The sequence below is a fragment of the Bubalus bubalis genome, chromosome 3 (genome assembly GCF_019923935.1).
Source record: "Bubalus bubalis isolate 160015118507 breed Murrah chromosome 3, NDDB_SH_1, whole genome shotgun sequence".
Classification (NCBI taxonomy): Eukaryota; Metazoa; Chordata; class Mammalia; order Artiodactyla; family Bovidae; genus Bubalus; species Bubalus bubalis.
Window position 1 is genome coordinate 106,131,077 of NC_059159.1, and position 25,807 is coordinate 106,156,883.

At 43.3% G+C, this 25,807-nt stretch overlaps 1 protein-coding gene across 2 annotated transcripts in view; it reads right to left on the reverse strand.

Moving 5' to 3' along the window:
• DMRT1 (doublesex and mab-3 related transcription factor 1) overlaps positions 1-25,807 on the reverse strand; it is a 95,777-nt gene that overhangs the window by 32,340 nt on the left and 37,630 nt on the right. The window contains exon 4 of one of the 2 annotated variants that reach the window (XM_025281579.3): positions 9,193-9,340. In XM_025281579.3, the coding sequence (XP_025137364.1) occupies positions 9,193-9,340 (148 nt within the window). The remainder of the gene's footprint in view (positions 1-9,192; positions 9,341-25,807) is intronic. The other variant, XM_025281580.3, reaches the window with a different exon arrangement.

Consider the following 25,807-nt stretch of genomic DNA (forward strand, 5'->3'; position numbering starts at 1 on the left):
ACTATCCCTCCTGTTAAATAAAAAAACTCAAATATCACCACAAAATCAAACATTGACTTTATCATGTTAATCAAGAGATAAACATGTTTTGAAGTTTACATTCAGCTTTAGAAATAGTAACGTAAATACCACACCTGATATCCTGTGAGTTTTTTAAGGCTATTTTTGGGGGTTTTTGACCAGCTTTTCTCAGCTTTTCTACCTGCGGCATGGAAATAAGGAACACTTCTCTTCCCTACTTCACAGGCATTGTCTCCATGTCTCATTGTCCTCATCTGCTAAATGGGGATAATACTACGACCACTAGACTTAAATGTGCTATCCCCACAACACACAGAGGGGGTGGTGTTACAGTCAGTATGAGAGTTATGTGTTTTTGAGAAAAGGAAAGCGGGAAGAAGAAAGCACAGGATTCACCCGCAGAAAGAACACCAGGGAAGTGGTTCCGGGAGCTGAGCTCCTATGTCTGCACCTCTTCTTCAGCTCTACAAACTGACTCAGAGGTGGCACAGCATCCCGCCTGCAACTCCACCGAGCCTCTCTTAGCCTGAAGAGAGAATAAGCTTCTCTTGACTTCTCACGCAGGGCTGTTATTAATCAAAAATCTGTCATATTCAACGATTTAAGTCTTCAAGATTCAAGCTTTCCAAAGAGAGGATTTTACATAATATAAATCCAGGATATATTGCAGCCTGGGGGGTTGTACCCCATGTTTTTCCATGCCCTATTTATTTCACCAAGTGCTTTATCAGAATCCCCAACTCTGGGTCAGGGAGAACCCTGCAGAAAGGACCCAGAGGTCAGTTTCTTATTCATACAAGAAACCATGAAACCCCCAGGAGTTCTGAGAGCATGGCACTTTGGAGGCACCTGGAGGAATACAAAGATGAATGAATTCGCTTTCTGCCCTCCGCGTGTGAGAATACATCCGCACAACTCCTGCTGAAGTGCTGCAGTGAGTGAACTTCCTTCATGAGCGAGTCTGACGTCCCTCAGTCTGACATTGGGCCCTGGGAACTACCTGCTATTTCTAGACTGGGGGTGGCCTTGTCAAAAGGCAGCATGCTACACAGAAGACATGTCAACATCCCATCAGCGCTCTCTTGTCTCATGCAGGACGAAAAAGAAGTTGTCAGAAAAGACAGAAGGGAATTTGCTGGCTGTTCAGAGGTTAGGACTCTGCACTCTCACTGACGAGAGCCTGCACAAGCGATGCAGCCAAAAAAAAAACAAACCCAGAAGCCTGTGTGTCACCTGACTGTTCACCTGCAAAACAGGGAGGCTCAACCTCATCACCTTTTGCTAAAATCCAACTCGGATGCACAACATCAAGAAAGTTCATTCTATGGAAAGAAAGCTCAACCACTTCACGTTTGGTCACGACGACTTGTGGGGAAGGTAGCATATGCCATCAGTGAAACCAGGCACTTCTAGATTTGGCCTACAAAACTGCCAGTGCTGAATGCATTCAGAAAACCCTATTTCACAGAGGCCTCTGTGAGCTGCCCAGATATCACAAAGGAACAGGAGGCCTTCAACTCAGGAGGCCTTTCTGCTGACCTTGGCCATCTGACCTTTGGGTGAACTGTAGACGCTCTGCCCCTGGCCTCACAGAGCTGCTCATGTCCTGTGTGTGTCCGAGGACTTTTACATAAACAGCCCGTTAGAGAAAATAAGCACCTCAACTGTGCTTCTGTCTCCTAAAAAAGGCAGAGTTTGAATGTAAGGAAGGGTGGGTTTGCATAGGAGCCCATCACTTCTTTGAGCTGGAAGAGGCCAAAGACCCAGAAGAAACAGGATGCAACAATTCTGACTTTCAAACTGAGACTGTAAGACAAATAGACAAAAATATCTAAGTATTTTCACCTTTACCATTTTAAATACAAACCTCTTTGAAAATGCTGGCCAGCCACATATACTCTAAGAACTTACTCAAGCAGTCAGTATGTAGAGAAAAATGCCTGTTTACAGATATGAAGGGGCTTCCCTGGTAAAGAACCTGCCTGCAATGCAGAAGACCTGGGTTCAATCCCTGGGTTGGGAAGATCCTCTGGAGAAGGGCATGGCTACCCACTCCAGTATTCTAGCCTGGAGAATTCCCTGGGCAGAGAAGCCTGGTGGGCTATGGTCCATGGGGTCACAAAGAGTCAGACAGGACTGAGGACTAACACTTTCACAGATGTGAAATGCCACCTACTTGCAGACGTGTGGGCATCTATTAACACTGCAGTATTACTGTGGAAACTGCCTCTATTCCAAGTTGAGGAAGGATCATTTCCAGAATGTTCCATCATCCCTTTCTAAACAACCTGCAGCTGTTACTCTGAGCTGGCTACTCTCATACATAAACAAACCAGCCCTCCACACCTGGACACTAGGTCAGTATTTTTCAAATTATCTGCAAGAAGGCACCTGTTCTGTTGAAATCCTTTTTTCAGGTTCCAGTCTGCCACAATCTAATGCTTTTATAAAATACAATAAAAATGAATTTCTAGAATCATAATGCAAAAAAATGGAAAATAGTGTGTTTTTTAGCTAGAGAAACTGGAACCCTCATACACTGTGGTGGGAATGTGATGTGGTATCGCCACTGTGGAGAACAGTTTGGAGGCTCTTCAATAAATTAAACACAGAATTACCATATGATCCAGCAATTCCACTCCTGGGTATGTATGCCCAGAAGAACTAAAAACAAATCTTCAAAGACTTGTATGTGAATATCCATAGCGGTACTATTAACAACAGCCAAAAAAGAGTGGAAACAAGTCAAATATCCATTAACAGATAAACAAAATACAGTATATCCATACATATAATTAGGCTATGGGGAAAGATACAAGCATCTGAATGCAGAGTTCCAAAGAATAGCAAGAAGAGATAAGAAAGCCTTCCTCAGCGATCAATGCAAAGAAATAGAGGAAAACAACAGAATGGGAAAGACTAGAGATCTCTTCAAGAAAATTAGAGATTCCAAGGGGACATTTCATGCAAAGATGGGCTCAATAAAGGACAGAAATGGTATGGACCTAACAGAAGCAGAAGATATTAAGAAGAGGTGGCAAGAATACACAGAAGAACTGTACAAAAAAGATCTTCACGACCCAGATAATCACGATGGTGTGATCATTCATCTAGACATCCTGGAATGTGAAGTCAAGTGGGACTTAGAAAGCATCACTACGAACAAAGCTAGTGGAAGTGATGGAATTCCAGTTGAGTTATTTCAAATCCTGAAAGATGATGCTGTGAAAGTGCTGCACTCAATATGCCAGCAAATTTGGAAAACTCAGCAGTGGCCACAGGACTGGAAAAGGTCACTTTTCATTCCAATCCCAAAGAAAGGCAATGCCAAATAATGCTCAAACTACCACACAATTGCACTCATCTCACATGCTAGTAAAGTAATGCTCAAAATTCTCCAAGCCAGGCTTTAGCAATACATGACCGTGAACTTCCTGATGTTCAAGCTGCTTTTAGAAAAGGCAGAGGAACCAGAGATCAAATTGCCAACATCCGCTGGATCATGGAAAAAGCAAGCGAGTTCCAGAAAAACATCTATTTCTGCTTTATTGACTATGCCAAAGCCTTTGACTGTGTGGACCATAATAAACTGTGGAAAATTCTGAAAGAGATGGGAATACCAGACCACCTGACCTGCCTCTTGAGAAACCTGTATGCAGGTCAGGAAGCAACAGTTAGAACTGGACATGGAACAACAGACTGATTCCAAATAGGAAAAGGAGTACGTCAAGGCTGTATATTATCACCCTGCTTATTTAACTTATATGCAGAGTACATCATGAGAAATGCTGGACTGGAAGAAACACAAGCTGGAATCAAGACTGCGGGGAGAAATATCAACAACCTCAGATATGCAGATGACACCATCCTTATGGCAGAAAGTGAAGAGGAACTAAAAAGCCTCTTGATGAAAGTGAAAGAGGAGACTGAAAAAGTTGGCTTAAAGCTCAACATTCAGAAAACAAAGATCATGGCATCTGGTCCCATCACTTCATGGGAAATAGATGGGGAAACAGTGGAAACAGTGTCAGACTTTCTTTTTCTGGGCTCCAAAATCACTGCAGATGGTGATTGCAGCCATGAAATTAAAAGACGCTTCCTCCTTGGAAGAAAAGTCATGACCAACCTAGATAGCATATTGAAAAGCAGAGACATTACTTTGCCAACAAAGGTCCGTCTGGTCAAGGCTATGGTTTTCCCTGTGGTCATGTATGGATGTGAGAGTTGGACTGTGAAGAGGGCTGAGCGCTGAAGAATTCATGCTTTTGAACTGTGGTGTTGGAGGAGACTCCTGAGAGTCCCTTGGACTGCAAGGAGATCCAACCAGTCCATTCTGAAGGAGATCAGCCCTGGGATTTCTTTGGAGGGAATGATGTTAAAGCTGAAACTCCAGTACTTTGGCCACCTCATGCGAAGAGTTGACTCATTGGAAAAGACTCTGATGCTGGGAGGGACTGGGGGCAGGAGGAGAAGGGGACGACAGAGGATGAGATGGCTGGATGGCATCACTGACTCGATGGACGTGAGTCTGAGTGAACTCCGGGAGTTGGTGATGGACAGGGAGGCCTGGCGTGCTGCGATTTATGGGGTCACAAAGAGTCAGACACGACTGAGTGACTGAACTGAACTGAACTGAAGAAATGAAGTACTGATACATGCTACAACTTGTACGAGCTTTGAAAAAAATTATGCTAAGTGAAAGAAGACAGTCCAAAAGGCCACATATTATGCTTCCATTTACACAAAACATCTAGAATAGGTAAATCCACTGAAACAAGAAAGCAGACATGGTTAACAGGGATGGTGGACGGGAGAATGCAGAGTGTTGGCTTCACAGGTGAGGGTTTCCCTGTGGATGATGGAGATGACTTGAAACTAGACAGGTGCAAGTGGCCAATCCTGTGACCTGCTAAATACCACTGAAGTGTACACTTTAAGATGGTTAATGGTTAATTTTATGTCAGGTGGATTTTACTTCAATGTAAAAATGAAATTCTAGAAAAGTGAAAGACAAAATCTACCAGCCCCAATTTTTTAATGTTCAATAGATAGAACTGCTTTGTCAAGTTGCTGTAACGTTTTTGTTTACTCTTAATTCCTTTGCTGATCTCCTCTTAGACCAGTGACAAAACATGCCCGGCCCCTACCTTGGGGACCACTGCCCTATGAGGGGGTGTCCTTGGGGACCCCCCCACCTTGCTTACTCAAGAGTCACTGCTATTATCCTGGACCGCTGTGCCCCCACACACACCCCACACCAGCTTATCTTAATAGAACCTATTATAATAACCTCCTTCTTTAAAAAAGAAGAAAGGACTTTCCTTGAACTCACCACCTTCTCCAGGTACTGCTCCCCTCCCAGTAAGACTCCTTCAGGAGCTGTTTACACTCACTGCCCAGACGCTTCTCTCCCATGTGTCCTTGAACACACAGTCAGGCTTTGGTCCCCACCTCCCCACCACACTGGCCACTCATCAAGCCACTGATCATCCTGATCATTTCTACCTTTCAACAGCCCGTGGCCAATTCCAGTCCTCATCTGATCTATCAGCATTATTTAGCTGGTTCACTGAAATGCTTTCTTTCCCTGCCTCCCTAGGTACCTTCATCCTACCTCATGGGCAGGAGAAGGCACCTACCTGGCTCTACCCTTTGCTGGGCCTGCTCATCTACCAAACCTCTCAACCTTGGCAGGCCTCAGAGCTCAGTCCTCGGTCCTCTATTCTTTGTCTACACTCACTTCTCCAGGTGATCCTACCATATTAACTTCAAATAACACCTACACACTGAACTCTCGTTTTATTTCCAGCAGTGACACTTCCCCTCAACCTCAGACTTCATTCATCCAACCCCTAACTTGAAGATCCACTTGGATGAGTTATGTACATCTCACACTTGAGTCAAAGTCACTCAGTCGTGTCCGACTCTTTTCAACCCCATGGATTGGAGCCGGTAGGCACTCCCTTCTCCAGGGGACCTTCCCGACCCAGGAATTAAAGCCAGGTCTCCTGCATTGCAGGCAGATTTTTTTACCATCTGAGCCACCAGGGAAGCACACTTAAGATGTGCACAATTAACCTCCTAATTCCTGCAAATATGTTTTTCCCGTGGACTTCTTTACCCGAGTAAGTGGAAACCTCAAGTTCCTACTTGATCAGATCAAAAATTACAGAGTCATCCTTCACTTCTCCCTTTATGTCACATCCCAAATGCATCGCCAAATCTTTTGTTTCTATCTTCAAAATGTACCTAGAATTCAACCCTCCCATACTCCCATCCCGACTAAGCCACTGCCGTCTTCTGCAAGAATTACTGCAACAGCCTTCCAGCTGGTCTCCCTGCCTTTACCATGCACCCCTACAGTCTGTTCTTAAACAAGAGCCAGAGAGATCTTTAAAAACCACAGGCAGACATGTCACCCCTTTGCTGGAAACCCTCCAGGGGCTTTCCATCTAATTGAGATAAAAGCCAAAGTCCCTGCAGTGGTTCATGAAGTCTTACACACCAAGGCCTCGCCATTTCTGACCTATGTCCTTATACTTCTCAGGACATAGAAGGAGAAAGAATGGATCCTAGCCTTTTTGCAAAGAAAAACATTAAACAGAAGCAACACAGCAAAAGTAAAACTTCCTCTGTAATTCCTTCCCTCTCTACATTTCATTTTCATGTTACAATCTTCACCAAAACCATAAGAAAACCTTGAACTTGGACACATGTATTTAAAAGACAGGTTTAAACTTACCTTTAAAGAAACCAAAGAAAAATGGATTTAGTGGATAAATTTATACTTAAGACTTTACAAACAAAACATTAACTCTACTGAAAAGGCTGTTTTTCAAATTACTTATAAGTCCCCACATAGGATAATTGATATACTATTTACAAATCATTATTTGTTAATGCAACCCACCATAGGACCTCAACTCAAACCTGGTAGAACTGATAAATGTAACTGGTAACCAGCCAGCCCCTACCACCTTCTCACAAATGACTATCTTGATGCTCCATCCCTGTCCCCACATCCTGTCACCAGACTCACCCCACTCACCAGAGGGCGTAAACGGCCCCCACTTGTATCTGTGCCGACAATAAAACTGATGCCCCAGGAGATGATCCTAGGGTGTTCCTAATGATCCATAACTTTCTCCTTCTCTGTCCCTTCCCACCTGCTTTATAAAAGTGTCATGCAATGTAGAAACCCCAGACACCAGATATTTGGAAGTTATAAAGCCATTATTTCTTTAAAAAATAATCTGAGACTTGAATTTCCTATTAATTCATATTCTCCTTCTCCATGGCAATTTCAAAGTAGACATTGCTGAGATTCCACTGCATTTCTTCCTAGCTATCTCCCTTATGTCTGAAGTTTGCCCCTCCTGATTAATTATCAGTGAGTCAGAGGAGGACCAGAAGGCTATGCCTGAGGTCTCCTCACACCAGACTTTCAAACACATGTATCGCCAGAAGAGTCCTAGGAAATTTTAGGTGTTATTGACCCAGTCTCTCACTATGGACACTGGGCTGGCTGGTCTTTTTTTCCCCTTTTTTCCCCTGTAACCTCTCTCCTTCTGAGTCTCTTCCTTTTCTGCCATAAATTCAAATGTCTACTGCGCCTCTCCAAATTCCTTCCTCTCTGCGCTAATAAATTTCCTCTTATCTTTTTGTCTTACTGCCTTGCTGTGAATTTACACCTCTGTCTCCAGAAATGCCAGTGCTTCTAAAAATATTCCATTATTCCTAGAGCAAAGAGCTCAGGCAATTTCTTCTCAAAAGTAAGTTTCAGTCCTAATTTGCTATATGAACAAACATTTCTTTAACTGCTTCATTCCTAAATTGTGCCCTGGCTTCTTGAAACAATGAGTTAGGAACCTGACCTTTTGTTTTGAGATGGTGTCTTCTTAAAGACCAAGCTTACTTACAAATCATGCTTACTACAAATCACATCCCTTTGTTCATTCATTCCCTCAAACTGATGAATAACAAATACATATCACAGCAGCTAAAAAGGTATATAAGACGTTCCCAGTCCTTAAGAATCTTATAATTCAAATTACAGAATCAAACACAATGTGTAAAAAGGGCCACATGGGCAAATATTAAATAGTATGAATATTTATAAAACAGAATTGTGCTTGTCCACTCCTGAAAAAAAGTGATTATTAATAAAAGTCAAAGTGTAATCAACAATGTGTGATTCAGTCTCTCCATAGTTCACACTGTCAGTCCCCTCGACCTATGTATTCTGTACTAACAAAACCCTTTAATTTAGTATGGAAAACAAAGAGTAACTTTTCCAGATTTTCTAGACTTCACTGTTCTGAATTTGGAAATCAAAGCATGGTTATAATTTTCATTCACGAAATACTCATTTTACAAAGAAGCCAGTTCTTTATAGAGAATCAAGCTATCCAGAAAACCAGCTTCTTTTGTTCAGTACAGAGTTATGTTCTAATAGTGGGTTTCTCTCCCAACTCACTATTGCCCAGATTCCTGAATTGTGACTGCTCCTTACTTTCCTAGATCAAAACATGATGCTAAAATACAAAGAACTTAAAAATAGGACCTGAACACTGCAGACATAAAAGATCTACCTATCATCACAGTGTAAACATTGGGGAGAAAGTTAAAATTGAAGTTGAGGAATTGCGTATTTCAAAGTGCTCTGTCAGTTAAAACAGTCATTTTTTATTTCCAAGCCATTATATAAGAGTTATTTGCATTGCTACTGCATAAACTCTGAGATCTATTGTATTCAAAAATGTTTTATTATGTTATTTCCCCCTGCGAAAGATGAATATACCTTCAATTTTACATTGGAAAAGTTTTGGAAAACTAGTCTTCAATACACACAGATTCATTCCACCAAAAATATCAGGACTTAACCACATTTAAAGGGCCCCTGATATTGCATACTGATCCTCCAGAAAATATATTTGTGGCTTCTGATGGAAGTCTCTATCTTATTCCCACCGCTCTATGTGCCCAGAAGAGAGAAACATGATACTGAGAATCGACCAAAGCAAAAATCATTCCATAACTAAGTACTTTAAAGGATACTTATACAGCCTTTCCAACAGCTGCTAACTGGTAAGCTGTGTGAGAGGACCAGAGACCCAGTGCTAGCAGGTATCCCCTCCACCTCAAATCCAGACTGTGTAACCAGGAACCTACCGCTCGCTTTGGCTTCCGAGTAAGAGGCGCTGTCCTCAAAAGTGAAGATCTGGGACATGCTCTGGCCCAGGTAGGAAGGAGGCGGGTAGTAAGAATGCATCCTGTACTGGGAACTCACTGCGTGGCGGTTCTCCGAGTTTTTCATCTGCTTAAAAAAAAAAGAGGGAGTATGTTGAGACCACAGTTACATGTTACAAGAATTACCCAATTCTTTAAATTAACAGAACAATCTCTTAAAGTTGGACGTGTCCTCACCCATGAATAAGTATGCTCCTCCAGGGCACTATTTCTAGTATCTAGAAATACTAGAATTGTGCAGCCTGAAGTGCCTTTTCTATCCCTGGGTCCCCTCCAAAGTACCCCACTAATGCCACCTGGGCACAGGATGCTGCACTAGTAAGTGCTTTTAGAGTGTGCTGCTTGTGAACCAAGACAACCCCTGTAACACTGACCGGCACGTCTGATCAGGAACAAGTTATTTACAATGTGAAATAATATTTCACTTCCTCACACGTCTCCTTGTATGTAAAACTCGCATCTTACCCTTGATTATCTTTCAGTGTTCACATCAAGAGAATGTTTAAAAAAAGAACAAGCACACCCTGTGTGATAGTCAGCTGGTATCTTCAACAGGAGGCCACACTGGACACTGTCACTCAGAGCCCATTCCCGCCCCCTCCTGTGCTCTTCCCTGCAGCAAAGAACCAAGTCTGGGAGCTGAGGCTCTCACGCTCTCCTGTCTCCAGGCTTCTGGAGGTGATTTGAATTCCACCAACAGGACATGAAATCTGGAAGGCAGAAGGAAGGCAAACGCTGCTCCTCCGGCAGGAGTGGCAGCTGACACTCAGCTGACACAATTTTTCCTGGCAATCAGACCCTGCCTTGGGGACCTCAAGTAGCTTTTAGGGAAGGAGCAGTACCTGTAGCATTCTGACCACTCATTAAAATCTAAGGAGATGGAACCGCCAGGCTTAACCAGGGTTCCCACTCTCGCTTTCCTAGCTCTTCCTGGCCACTTTCACACACTAGAATTATTCCAAATCCTGCACGGACCTGGCTGATACAGACAGTGAGCACTAACCGTGGGATCACATCTACCAAGAACAGCCAGACCAATAGCTAGACTCTTATTACTTAGATTGCCTTTAAAAAACTAAATTCAGATGGTATTAACTTTATTTAAAAGGTCAACAATTTGTGACTGTTCAAGGATAAGCCAATTCTGTTTAAGAACTAATTTCAAAAATGTTTTTCAATCAGATCTTTATAAAGATAGATGATAAAGAAAATACTACTAACTTGGCAGAACCTGGTAGGATACAAGTAGGTACTGGGCTTCCTCAAGATTTTCTATGAATGTCTAAATTCTGGACAATGTCCTACGTGATACAGGGCTGTGTGTACGGCTGAAGGTTATGGCTTTGCTTGGTGGAAAGGCCTAACTCCCTGTGCTAATCTGAGAAGTTTCAGGCATTCATTCTTGACACTCCTTACTGCTCCCCAAAGGATGTTGGCTCTAATATGCGTGGATTATTTCTTCCCGCAGAAGCAAAGACTCCATTCCACTTGATTATTTCCTTACAAGTGGAGTTTATCTGGCACGTTCCCTTTATCCTTTCTAGTTTGCTTTTCTGATATGTATAAAATGGCATTTCTTCTAACTCTATCACCTCATCTTCATTTTCTACCATTACATAAATCTTTCCTAAATAAGAGGGCAGGCAAGCTATACTTGGACTCAGTCATTAAAGGCAGACAGTTTTTCCCCTTTGGCTATTTCCAAGTCAGAAACCATTAAGAGGCTATGAAATCATTTAAAGTGAGGATCAATGGTCAGTTGACTGCACGGACACAGTTATCAATTAAGACTAGTGCTTCCCAGGGCTCTCTTAATGTGTATTCAAATAGCCTGGGGATCCTGTTAAAAAGTAGACTCTGACTCAGTAAGTGTGGGGTGGGGCCTCCCAGAGTGACATGCTCTCAATCAGCGTCTCAATCAGGAGATGCCAATTCTGCTCAAGGGACTAAAATAAAGGATCCTTTCTCTCCTGTTTGCAGCCCATAGGGGCTGTGCCCAAAGGAAGACCAATGGTTTACAGCCATCAACTTTCTACCTGACTGAGGGAAGATGGGATGATGTAAAAAGCACTTAGATTTTTTCATTCTTTTTCTTTTTATATATGAAATTCTCCAGAGCTAAAGGATTTCCTTCCAGGGTCTGCTGTCATCTAGAATTGCCGCAGTAGGAGTAACAATCTCCAACACACCTTACATTAAAGAGCCATTTTTGCCTCTATAGCCCTGTGTCAACTCAAACACAGAGCCTAAGTAATGAACATGCTGAATTAGAAACCCAGAGTAGACTTTTAAGTTCAGTGCCCTAATGTAACCCATGGAGTCTCCCACTCTGGGTGGGAGTTGGGCACCTCTTCTTCCAGTTTCACAATATCTTACAGTCAGCTCTTCAGGGAAAATGATTTTCTGTTTTTCCCATGTACAAGAAAACTGACAGGGCTTCCCCAGTGGCTCAGTGGTAGAGAATCCGCCTGCCAATGCAGGAGACAGGAGTTTGCTCCCTGATGGGGGAAGATCCCACATGCCTTGGAGCAACTAAGCCGGTGTGCCACTACCGAGCCTGTGCTGCAGAGCCCACTGGCCACAACCACTGAAGCCCCAGAGCCCCTCCTCTGCAGCAAAAGAAGCCACCGCAGTGAGAAGCCCAAGCGCCACAGCTAGAGAAAAGCCCAAACGCAGCAACAGAGACCCAGCACAGCCAAAAAATAATAAATAAAATTATATATAAAAAAAACCCTGACGGAATTTGACCCTTAAGGCTCTGCAAAGTACCAAATCTTGTTCTTTTACTACGAATTTTACTGTAAAGCTTTTTAAAAAAAATTTCAGTCAGCACGTGTTTTCTGGTAAACGGCCAAACAGTAAATATCTTCAGGCTTTGCAAGCCACGGGGTCTCTAGAAAATCAGGAAATGAATGGGCGTGGCTATGTTCCAGTAAAATTTTATTTATAAAAATGCACCCTAGTCCTCAATACTATTTATAAAAATGCAACCTAGTCCTCAATACTCCCACTAGAATTCAGGGAGGCTGAAGACCCAGCATCTAAGCCTTGGTTCCACCCCTAGAGCATCAGATTTCAATGGTCTGGGATGTGGCCTGGGCCCTGGGTTTTTTCAAAGCTCTCCAAGTAAACCCACTATGACACCTGTGTTCTAGGATTACCTACGTATTTCCCACACCCAGAGAAGTATGAAATCCCCAGTATTAAGTAAAAAATACAAAAGGTTAAGTCTGACAAACAGACTGACCAACTGCTGCCAATCCCAATGTGTATAATATTTGAAAAGAGATTCAGATAAACCATGGATTTTTTTTTCCTTTCAACTAAATCTTGAAACAAACAATTTCAAAATCCATTCAGGTGTTTGTTTTTCCTTAATTCCTTTTCTATGTTTTCAGAAAGCATCATATATATTACCACATGTGAAGCGCACAGCCATTGGAAGCTGCTGTGTAACATGAGGAGCTCAACTCAGCACTCGGTGACAGCCTAGAGGGGTGGAGTGGGGAAAGGGAGCTTCAAGAGGGAGTGCACATGTGTGTACTTAGGGCTGATTCATGACACTGAATGGCAAAAGCCAACACAATATTGCAAAGCAATTATCCTCCGATTAAAAATAATGTCATTGAAACATGTAAAATATCATGTATGAAACGAGTCACCAGCCCAGGTTCGATGCACAATACTGGATGCTTGGGGCTGGTGCACTGGGACGACCCAGAGGGATGGTATGGGGAAGGAGGAGGGAGGAGGGTTCAGGATGGGGAACACATGTATACCTGTGGCAGATTCATTTTGATATATGGCAAAACCAATACAATATTGTAAAGTTAAATAAAATAAAATTTTTAAAAAATAATTAAAAAAAACTAAAAAAGAAAGCATCAAATAACAAGGATTATTTGGAAATAGGTTTTGAACTCAGACTTTTGATTTCTCCAGTGAATTCCCAGAAAACTGAGCTATAAAAGACAGAAAAGATACAAAGGGTCAGACTCCACCTGAGGTTATTAAAATGTGAACTTACTGAGGTCCCCAGTCACTTCACCTGCTCCTAGAGGAATAATCTACAAATACCCATCCATGTGACAACCTGGACATAAGCAAGAGAGCCGGGTCGATGCATTTCTAACTGCACATGTAAACCTCTGCAACATGAAGTTAAAACTGAGTCGTGATTCACCCAGAAAAGTCCAGAAAACAGCATGGAAAGATGTGATTTAAAACTCAAGATCACTTCTTACTTCCTTCTTACTCCTTAAAAAAAAAAAAAAAAATCACAGTCTGCAACTCTAGGTGAGACAAAAACAGGTAAATAAGGAAACCTCTGAAACATCCTGTTTTACTTTAAACCAGCAGTACTCAGTTGGGGGAAACGTGTCCCCTGGGGACATTTAGCAACTTCTGGAGACACTTAATTGTCACACTGCGGGGAGTGTTGCTACTGGCCTCTAGTGAGCAGAGACAGCCCTCCCGTGCACAGGGCAGCCTCACAACACAGAACTGTCCAGCCGTTTTGATACCCCCAAGCTTGAGAAACCTTGCTTTAAACTAACCTAACACTACCCCCTGTGCTCAGCTGCTCACCTCCAGCTAAATGGCAGAGTTCTACTGAAGGACACAAGGCGCTCACAAACCAAAGGTACTGTTCAGCTCTGCTCAAAGGATGCAATTTTTCTTTCGTTTATGCAATGCTGTTTCTCCTCAAGATTTTATTTTTTTATTCTTTAAACAAACAAACCAAGTAAAACCTAAAAGTCCTGGATTCCAGTCAATTATGGCTACTATTATTATTAGCATGTGGTAGCTGGCAAGCAACAGGCACGTTTTATAATCTTACTACCCACCCCAGGTCTCTGAACCAGAGTATGACCTACAGATAGGAGCTGGGCTGGTGGAGAACGTGCACAGTATTAGTATTAAACCTGGAGGAAAACCTAGGAGCTTTGGGTTTTATTTTATTAAACTGTTGAGAACATACAGTGCAGTAAATCAGAAGCATAGGTTTCCTTCTATATACCTCAGTCACCCTTTTTCTAAATAATAACAATAAAATCCCAACAGAATGTAAAAATGTTAGACCCCACTTCCTTAAAAAAAAAAAAGTCCTAAATACTAGTCACTGGTGGTCTATTAACACCTCAAATAGGAAGAGTCTGGTCTCACACTGAACCAAACACTCCTTCCAGGGACCAACTAAAAGAGATTCCTCAAGACCAAGTACTGGTCTAGTTTATATCAAGAAGGGTTGACTGCACAGAATTAGAGTTGGTGAAGAAAGGGAATGGTCTTCGTAAGAAGAGTGACTGTATAGGTTAATAATCCTAATTGCAAGGAGGAGGGGTTCAGGATGGTGGGGCACACGTACAGCCATGGATGATTCATGTCAATGTATGACAAAAACCACCACAATACTGTAAAGTAATTAGCCTCCAATTAAAATAAATAAATTTTTAAAAAAGAAAATAGGATTGTTATAGCATACAAAGCTAAGACCCCAGCTCTGTAATTTTAAGATGCACAAATATGACTATACTTGCTTTAGTACTTTATATTAATAGTCTCAAAGTGTTTATATAATATTTTAATTGTATGTGACCATTTTCCATTTAATGTGATACATTAACTATTTCAGTCATTCATAAATAAAATGAATAATCTTAATTGCAAAACCTTTGGTTTTAAGAATATAAAAATTTCTACAAAAGAAAGCTTCACATGATGAAATTATAGGTCTTCTGGTGAGGTTAAGAGTGGAGGTTAGGGCTGACTTTTGCCCCCATTAAAGGATTTCTTTATTTTCTTTTAAATAATAATTTTATTTATTTATTTTTGGCTGTGTTGAGTCCTCACTGCTGAAAGGGCTTTTCTCTAGGTGCAGCTACTGGGGCTACTCTGTGTTACAGTGCACCGGCTTCTCATTGCGGTGGCTTCTCTCCTTACAGAGCGCAGGCTCCAGGGTGTGTGGGCTTCAGGCTGCAGCATGTGGGCTCAGCAGCTGCAGTCCGTGGGCTCTAGAGCGCAGGCTCAATAGCTGTGGTACACGTGCTTAGATGCTCCATGGCATGTGAGGTCTTTCCAGATCAGAAACTGAACCTGTGTCTCCTGAGCCACCAGGGAGGCCTGGATTCCTTTAGTTTTAACAGAAGCTTCTTTTCAAACTATTTGAATGGGATGCCTGATCACACTCAGAGTATCTTCCTAGTCCAGGGACCTTATCTAGGCCAGGTGCTTCCCCTGAGACGCAACTGCCCATCCACCTTCTTAAATAGGCACCTGATTTATCCTCTCAGACTCCACACATCATATCTGGAAGGAGTTATTTTTATATGATTGCTGTTATACACACAGTTCAGAGATTACCAGTTCAGAAATATCAACCAGCCCAATGCTGAGTCAGCGCCACAAGCAGACTCCCCACAGCTACACTCCGTTCCTCCCTTCTTGCTTCCCTGAAGTTAGTTCTCTCTCCTGACTTTATTAGGAGTTAACCTCCTCTGCAGGGCCCACCTTGCTTTCTCTAAGGTTCTACATTATGGAGTGCCTGCCACTTCCCTCCCTAAAGCCAGGAAGTGAAAAGGAAACTGGGAGACTGGCTTGTAAGGACTCAGGCCCCTGGCCCCGGGCACTCCTTCAATGGGGGAAGGAGCTGTGCTTGAGGGTCGGCACTTAGATACTGGAGAACCTAAGAACAGTTGTCCAGAAATGGAAGAGATGCTCTTCCTCCTGAGAGGAGATGGGAGGGGGGAAAAGGCAGAGAGAAAGCATGTGTATGCAATATAGTAGAGAGGACAAATAATTTAAGAAATGATAAATCTAAGGTATTGAAAATTGTAACCCCCATGTTGCCCGAAGTTTCAAACTTGCTAAAGCACATGGTAAAGCTATGACACCTGCTAAAACAAAACAGAACTTACGTGGGCGAGCTCTTCAAAAAGGACACACGAAAAGCAGCTAAATTCCAGGCAGGACTAATAACAGAGATTTTAAAACATAAAAACACCATACGATGAACCAAGGGAAAAACATAAACTCTGGAGAAGACATAGAATAGGAATTCACGTCATTTAATAAACTTTAGAAGATGGGAATTGCATCTGAAACCAGATTACAACTGCATTTATTAGCACTCCATTTTGACTGTCCTTAGTAAAAAAAAAGACAAGATGTGAATACCCCCACATTTACAGAAGTCCAAGTTAATCTGCTAGAACTTGTGTTGCTCAGTTGGCTGTTTTCCCCTCAGCATCAGCGGGACAGACGGCAGTTACTCCTCACACAGCGACCCTCTGTGCGTGCGCACTTAGTTGCTCAGCCGTGTCTCTTTGCAACCCACGGACCATAGCCCACCTGTAGCCCACCGTCCATGGGCTTCTCCAGGCAAGAATACTGGAGTGGGTTGCCATATCAGGGGATAGTCCTGACCAAAGGATCAAACCCACATCTCTTGTGTTTCCTGCACTGGCAGACGGCTTTTTTACCACTAGCACAATGGGCCCCAAATATTTCAGCTGCTGCAATCAGCAAATATATATTTTTAAAAACAGTATGAAAAGTAATGAAATAAAACAAAGTTAAACAGAAATATGAGAATTCACTGCATACAATATGGAAAGAGCTATTTTATGAAATTTTAATTTTGTGTTTGTATGTAGGTACAAATATATACTGGATCACAAGATAAAACATTTCTTACTGTGGATCTTGGTCTAAAATGTCTGAAAGACACTGGTGTAAGAATTAGGTGAAGGGTAATAAGGACCTTTAAAAACAGGTACATAGTAAGAAAAAACAAAACTCTGGAAACGGCTCCTTTTCCTGGGAACTGGAAGGGTTTTATGCATTTCCGGGGTTAACAAAAGAGAAGGGGGGTTCATTTGGAACCAGCCTCTGGGACCAGCCCAGCGCTTTCCTCATTTTTCCTAAACCACAAACTTACACAGGATTTTCTAGCTCCTTTAGTGCTAGAAAACTTGTATTTGTCTCATTCACAAATTGAAAACCACAAACCCTGACTTTCCAACCAAAGTCATACAGAGACAGGCAGAAATGCAAGCATCATTCACATAAAAGCCAACAGGAAACAGCTTCAGTGAAAGAGCTGGTTTGTATTTTTAAATTTCTGTTAATAACTCTCAAGACACAGTACTCTCCACTTCCTCTAACATGGAAGGCTCTCAAAGCATTACATACGTCTCTGTAGACAGGTGGAGGGGGCTTTGGAATGGTGACATCCTTAAGGAAACCTTCCAGAGAAATATAACTGGCCACACCTCACAGCTGGGGGGATGGAAACCAGACACTTGAGTCCTCGTAATGTAATCATCATGAACGCAGGAAGAAACTGCTCAGAGACATCAACAAACCCGGTTCCACTCACAAAGGGATTAGGCAGAGAAGGCAGCATGCAAGGCAAGTCGGCCTTGGAAGCGTCTCTGCTAAACTAGGCCACCTTTCCCATTCTAAACGAAAGCCTATTACAATATATAATCTATTATATACTTAAATATATTTAAGTGAAATATGTATAATATACAATTATATAAATATATTAAATTTTAAACACGTGTTAAATATATTTTTTATATTATTTATTATATAATATGCAATTATAATTATATATCTATTAAATATATAACATATATAGTATGTAATTATAACATATAATAGGCTTATAATATAATATATAATCTGCCTATTATAAAGGCCTACTCGCTGCCCTTGGCTTTTAATAACTCTTCATGTTTTCACTGCTCCAAGATCAAATATGAAACATTTTGGGAGGGAGTCAGTCTGAAAATGAGAAGAAAAAAATGCCTGTAACCACAACATTCGGGAACTTTGATTTTAGAACCAGAAGTATCAGAGACATCCATTTCTGTCCCCATCTTGATAGACAAATTTAATTAACCTTTGCTACTCTGTTCCAACCTACTGTTTTAGACAAAACTAGTGACCCACAAACAATATGTTACCATCAGAATTTCAATGGCGGCGGCACCAAGAGATATAGCCCTATCAGCAGTATCAGGAAATAAGCCACTTGGATTAGCTGCTCCAAGAAATATGGATTATATTCACGTCACACATGAGCTGTCAGAAACATTAGGATACTTTGAGCATAAATCAGCAGTGTGAAGGGCATCTGATGAGCACTGAGCATGATAGACTGCTTGTAGGACAAGGTGAGCCTGTCTGGGGCCACCTTCCCAGTGTGAGCACATGTGTGCCTGTCCTTTACCCGAACTGGCATCAAAAACTGGAACACAGGCTGGTGACCGCTGATGGGCACCACACCCAGTTCACGGTGGGTCAGGGGCATGGAAAGGCGCTTCCCACTCCAGACCCACAATGGGAGCCCACCTCAAAGTGACCAAGTGACACAGAGTGACTAGAGTGTAGGTGAGAGAGAGAGATTTAGATGTGGTTAATACTGTCAGTACTGGGACTCTCCTATAATCTAACATGTCAAGTCTCTAAAAATATTATATAAGATGGTATATCTTATAACACCTTACATCATAAGATGTAATATAACCCCTCATGGTTTCATACCAGGAAAACCAAGGAATGTGTGCTGCCCCATGAGGAGGGCAGATACGAGGGCACTTGTGCACTCAGCCAGGGAAACCAGGGTTCCAACTCCAGCCCCCGACTTGCCAGCCTGTGTCATGGCAGGTTACTTCACGTCCCTGAGCCTCTGTTCCTCCACCCACAGAGGGGATGCCAGTCCCCGACAAGGCTGGGTCTCAGGGCCGAGTGCAGCAGCAGGGAGGAAGGGTCCGGCGCCTGGCCGGCCAGTCCAGTAACTGTCCTGTCACACCCCCCCCCCCAGGCCTCCTGCTTTGGGGGCCTCTGTGCAGGGCAGTGCTAACATCCAAGGACCCTCTGTTGGGCCTTTTAGCACAGAACTGAGCCCTTTCACAGGTGTCAGGGACCTAGTAAAAGAGGGAGACAGAAAATTCTGCCACTGCATACTTCACAAGTTATTTTAAGTATATAAATGCTTAATATTAGAAATAAAAATGTATTGTCTGAAATGTTTCTACTATTCACATTTTAAAAAGTTGAAAAACCAACAAGAGACTACACTGACACTGCTAAATGGGGGGAGAGACTGAGACAGAGAAAACACGCCTTCCCATTTTTTGGTTGCATACCATTACCCAAGACATCAAAATGATTACCTCTGCCTTCCTTCTCCCAGTATTGGCTAAGAATCACCAAAAAGAATGTTTTTGAAAAGAACTGCGATGAAAAAAGGAAGAAAAATGAAAACATAAAATGAAGAGATAACCCCTTTTCCTCTGTTCCTTGGTCTTTCTATGAACCCTGCTCCCAGGAGGCTGTGCATCTCAAGGAACTGCCTCAGGGTCAGGGTGTCCCAAGGAGGGGTGCTGCGAGCGATCTGTCCTGGGTACAGGCAGGTACCCAGGGGTGCACTCCCTGTGGAGCACTTTTTACAACAATAAAACTAAGTCAACCTGCTTCTAATTATCATCAAGCAGGGGCAATTCCAAACAAGAGCAGTGATAAAATACTTGTCCTCACCCCGCCTGGCCCCACGCACGGGCACAGCACTGCACAGAACCCACCTTTCCACAAGGCAGCACAGCCCCTGGGCATCTCCAGACTCTGACCACAACAGTGATCAGAGAGCTGGGTGCATCCTTCCTCTCATCTACCCACTGTGAGGTGGCCCTGGAAGGGACAGTGTAGCACAGGGCTAGGCATGGAGCCGGCACTCAATGAATTAATGATGAATACACAGAGGAGTTCCTTATACACGCTCTGAAACAGGATGGAGATTTCTCATGACTATATTCTTTTTGTTTTTCTGCTACTATATTCCTAATATAGCTCCAAAAAATAGGGCAAATCAGCCTCTATTTATTCATTCCCTTATTTTGGTCTTTATCCAACTGATGAGGGCCACTTACCAGGACACAGAAATATGGACTCCTGAGAAACAGAAGACTCACTCATGCACATACTTAAAACTTTCTGAAAAGCAACTAATTTTATATCTTATTGACATCTACTTAGGAAAAAAGTAAGCTAAAATGGCAAATGTAAATAGATGAGGTTTTGGCCATGAGCTCAACTAAATCAAATCTGAAAGCTTTTTAAACACTGTGATCTAATTATCTAATTTTCAAACAGATTACAGAATTCCCAAATGACTGTATTATTTACTAACCCAATGCTATTGTGTCAGAGATCAGACACAATCTCACAACAGACAGTCTTTCTTTCTGCCTCTAGTAAATGGTGTGGTAGTCCCTGGAGTACATGAGCCCTTTCCCGAGTTTCCCAACTCAGTTCAGATTAAACTGGACTCATGTCAGAATGGAAGTGAACATGCAGGATGGCCCAGGATTTACTGGGGGTCTCCCAAAGGTTCCTAAGAATCCGAGGTCACCCTCCATCTGGATTTCCTAGGATGCTACTGGACCGCCTCAGCCAGGCTGAGAAACAATCCGTAGCATGGCCGGGGCCCAGCCCCTCCCCGAGGTCCTCTCTGACTCAGACCTGCCTTCAAAAAGTGCCTGCGGTTTCCAGAGGCCAGTTCCACTTTCCTCTGTAATCCAGATGTTTTTAACCAAATACTCTGTGAAATGACTCTCCTGCTGTTGCGCTACAGTGAAGGAACATTCCTCAGCCCCATGTCTCACCATGAATGAGCTCAGCTTCGAAAACACCCACCACCCTCCCTCAGCTTTGGTTCCAGACCAGGAGCCAGCAGAAATACTGCCACCACCGGCACCAGCTCTTACAACACTGGCCCTCCTGCAGGAGCAAGAGCAAAGCACATCGTTCAACTTTCACAACCTGTGCGAGAGAACCACCACTCCTTTCAGGACAAGTGTGATGAAGGCCAGGTGTGCCTGTCACGATCCCGGTTTGTTCCTATCTAACAAGACAGCACAGCAACTCCTCTGTGGACACGCACGCCAGTGAGAAGCTGGTTTAGAAACAGAGAGGGAGGACTGTTTCTAGACACACGGGCCTACTGCTGCCCCACGCGCCTGACTGACAGGAGGAGTAGGAATATGACGTAAAGGTCCAAGAAAGCTGGGTTAACTGTTTCTCCCTGAAAGAGAACAATCTAATGAGGAATTGTTTCAGAACTGAAAATAACAGATGTGGCTAAGACCAGACAGTCCATTTAAGGGAAAGTTCATAGTTGAGGCAATGTGACCCCAAACCTGGGGAAGCCTGACATCTTTACTTCACTGGCTTTAAACTTCCAGGGGTCTGAAATGACTTTTAAGTTCAAACACAAGGCTGGTCTTCTGAACTAGGAAGCCCAAGCCCCGTGTCCCAGAAAGCAGGATCTACTTGAGGTGCATGTGAGAGAGTCTCACAACAATGCCGAACTAACGTAAGGGCATTACAGGGCCGAGATAAAGAGATAGGAAAAGGTCTGGAAGGAGGTTGAGACAACTGCCAGAGACGGCACGCGGAAGACCCTGAAGAGCTGTGCGGCTGTCGTGGCGACACAATGCTGGTACAGGCTTCCAGACTCTCTGGACTTCAGACCAGAACAGCTTTTTAAAACAGGGGTGGGAAAGACAGGGGTAGAGCCTCCAGCTTCTTATATTGCTGAGGAAGGGCATTTACAGAAAGGGGAAAAAAAAAAAAAAAAAAAGGAATCCTCATAACATTAAAAAAAAAAGTTGGAAGGGGAAGGGTCTCAATTAAAACAACTGAATAATTCAGGTGTTAGAGAAACGCCCTTGTCTCAGTTTTCCTCATTTCTTTGTAAACCAGCACTAGCAACAGCCGGCATTCAAGACAGTGACCCACAAAATACATTTCCAGTAAAATAAAGAACAAGCTGGCACCCGTTGTCCACCATTGGTATCTAAACTGAATAACGCACTAAGAACATAAATTACATCTGGAAGTATTTAGGGGGAAGAAAAATGTCAGTATCAATATTTTTCTATGAAATGACTGTCTAATCTAGAAATCCTAAAATAAGCACCTATAAAATTATTAGAATTACAGAGTGCACACAAGTGGCCTGATACAAAATAAATACACCACATCAGCAGAGTTATCAACAGAAATGTATGTCTCTGTAATCCCCCTTTAAAAATCAAATTAGGGTGGTTAGCTCTAATAGCCCAAGGCAAATACCACATCTAATTCCCTTTTCCTGAGGAAAGAAATTACATGTTTTAAACTGAAAGTGGTCCTACTGATTCCGATTCTGTGTGCTTGAAAACTCATAAGTTTTTTTTTCCAGAAGAAAAAGACTGTCAGTGTCTGCTCACCAACAAATAGTGGCCAAATCCCACTTCGCTTTAAAAAGAGAAGCCGGGGAAGTGGGTGATGCACAGACTGGAGTGGAAGCCCGGTGGATCATAGGAGTGTCTGCAGAGAGAGCGCCTCACCCAGAGAAAGGCCCAGGACTGGGGCTGTGTTCCTCAGGGAGCCACTTCCCCTTTCTTAGCCAGTCAGCCAGGAGTCTGATGTGACCAGATGCACATTAAACTGGGGGCCTGATAGTGCAACTTACAGGGCTGAGGTGGGCACAGTTGATCTGAATTCTCCTATTGCATCTTCACAACTGAAGTAGATTCTGCATTCTACTACCTTCTCCTTGATATACTGTTCTCATAAGTTTAGAAATTTCAAAAATCAATGGCTTAATTAACGGTTAATTATACTTGTCTCCCTAGGAGCGGGAGCCAGGTTTAAGCCTTAGCTGGCTATCCCTCACCCCCACCTCTGGCCCTCCTGGGGGACCCCAAGGGTACAGAAGTGGAGGCGCTGCAACTGTGCCCACAATGCACATGCTCCAGAAGCATTCATTGAGCTGAGGTTGTTCTGATGTTGAACCACACTAATAAAAAGAGGAGGCAGTGTGAAAACCAGGGCCCCGGCACGCTGCTGGGTACAGGATGGAGAACAAACACAGCAGGCAGCCAGCAGTCAAAAAAGGCACCCGTGGCGGATGCATGTTGATGTATGGCAAAACCAATACAATACTGTAAAGTTAAAAAAAAAACAGGCGCCTCTTACAGGTGCCCTGCGGGGGTCCTCCAGCCCATGGCAGGCAACTGCTGAAGGGCCATCCCAGTAGAGCCCACAAGAGGGCGCCTTTCTCTGTGCACCAAGGCCTAGCCATCCCATTGATTCCCTGCCTGCCTGTGTGTTTCAAACCCAGAGCTACACAGATGATTCCCCATTCTCATATACCAGGTGATAACAGTCTTTCCCCAAGACTTACTTTTTGACATTTTGTCCATTTGGTTCAGCGGTAGATCCCTGGCAAAGAGTGGGACCTCAAGGCATCATTATTTCATAATCGAATGCATTCCAGTGAGGTGGATAATCATGAGCAGATGACTGCATCTTAAGACTGAACCACCAGAAGGGAGGAGTCACCTCTGCTGCCATGTGACCACACCCCAACTGTTCCTGGAACCAGAGTCTCCACCTCTGGTGGTACAAGCTTCTGAAAAGCTAATCCAGGGGGCGCCGGCCGTGGGGACTGCAAGGAGAGCCCAGATACAGCTCAGAGTCCTCCCATATTTATTTCTGCTCCCGTGATATGCACCTCTCCCTTGTCAACCTGGTACAACATGTTTATTTAAAAGGTAATGTTGCCGTGGAGGAGTGCACCAGGCAATAAACAGCTTTTGCAGGCAATTAAATGCAGAAGTGAAATTGAGCTGCTGGTCAGTGGAACCAGCCATTCATCCTGAGTTTGTTCCAGTGTCACAAATGTTATTCCTGTTTCACAACAGGACAGGAACCCCTGATTGGGCCACAAATCTCCAGAGGCTGGAGGCAGACCTGAAGAGATTAAAGCAGCTCTCGGCATGAGTGCAGGGCATCACCAAGGAAGAGTCCTGGGATGCTGGCCCTGGAGAATGCTCTAGCTTTTTTAAAAATAAGCTTTTCACTGAGTAGGTGTTCAATAATTACTTGTGACTTACATGACTTTATAGGGAGACTAATAGGAAGTCTCAATTCTACAATGAAAAGTCAGTAATTTCTTTTCATAAATAATTCAGGACCCTCCCCACTAATTTCTAAGAAGTCTAGCTTTAAAAAATTATGACAATCTTCACTAGAATCGATCTTTTCTAGGAACCAGAAAGGAGCTCTTTGTTCTGAAAACATTTCACACTGCTCCCCACAAACACAATGATACACAAAGCAGCCAGGGAAGGAAGATAACATCAAAGTTATCGCTCTGGTGAAGAGTGAGGAGGGAAGTCGGATCTTAGCAAGAGAGAGTCAAGACAGTAGATGGTGGAGATGTGCTTAAGTTTCAGGCCCTTCAGGTGGAGCCAGGGTCAGACCAAGGGGGAAGGTCCAGTGAGGGAGACCAGCTCAGGGCCCTCCAGGTGCGGCTGTGGGACCCCTTCCACAAGGGAGACAGCAAAGCATGGCTACAACAAGGAGAGGGCCACTGCACCCTCTCCCCTCCAGGGAAGCTTCCCCCAGGAATGGGCAAGGCACTGTCCACAGAGCAGAGCCAGGGTGCCCTCCCGACACAGCAGAACAGCCAGGCGGGCAGAGGCTCTGCCCCAGAACACCATTCCCCACACCCCTGCCATAGTGACTTGGTGAAAAAGTGAGCTGTTCATCTCATATCCCTTAAACACTGGGTATAAGTATTATTGCTAAGTGTTTCTATTTAATTACTGCTTCCTTATAACATATATGGGGCTTTGCTGGTGGCTCAGCGATAAAGAACTGGCCTGCAATGCAGGAGATGCAGGTTCGATCCCTGAGTCGAGAAGATACCCTAGAGAAGGAAGCAACCCATTCCAGTATTCTTGCCTGGAGAATCCCACGGACAGAGGAGCCCGGAGGGCTATAGTCCATGGTACCGTAAAGAGTCAGACACGACTTAACAACTAACAACAAGTTTGTTTAGCAACTAAACAAATAAGATACTTCTTTCTCCTTTCTTAAAAGAGCATCTCTAACAGAAATCAACGTAAAACGTGTCCCAAATCATAAAACCCAACTGGCACTTTGAAAGGCCTACAGGACTCCAGCCTGCAGATGTATAAATCACTGAATTTCCTTTACACTCACATCAGCTGTAAATTCCAAAACCTTTTTAAAAGTATGATTCTAAGAGTAAAACTCATGAAAAACTAATGAAAATGAGTAGCCCAGAGGATGAAAGCTGACACATGACTATTACAAGAAGTCAGATCCATAAGGCCAGTGTGAGAGCCCAAAAGAGAGGTGAAGGGAGTATCAACAACTTCTCCACACCAACAAATGCAAAATGGAACAGAACTGCTCAGAAGAAAATGTCAATGCGCATTTTTTAGAAGTGGGTACAAAAAGGTCAAAGACTTACCCTAAACTCCCCAAATACATATACCTCAGTGTGCTGGAATCAATATGGAAAGCCCATACACAGTAAACGTGCCCAAAAGGAGAACAATTCTCGCACAATTGGTATTCTACAGGTGGAGGGGATTTGGAGGCGCTGATGCTAAGCGCTTATGCGTGCACATTCTCACAACATCTAATCCAGCCTGGGACGCTGTGC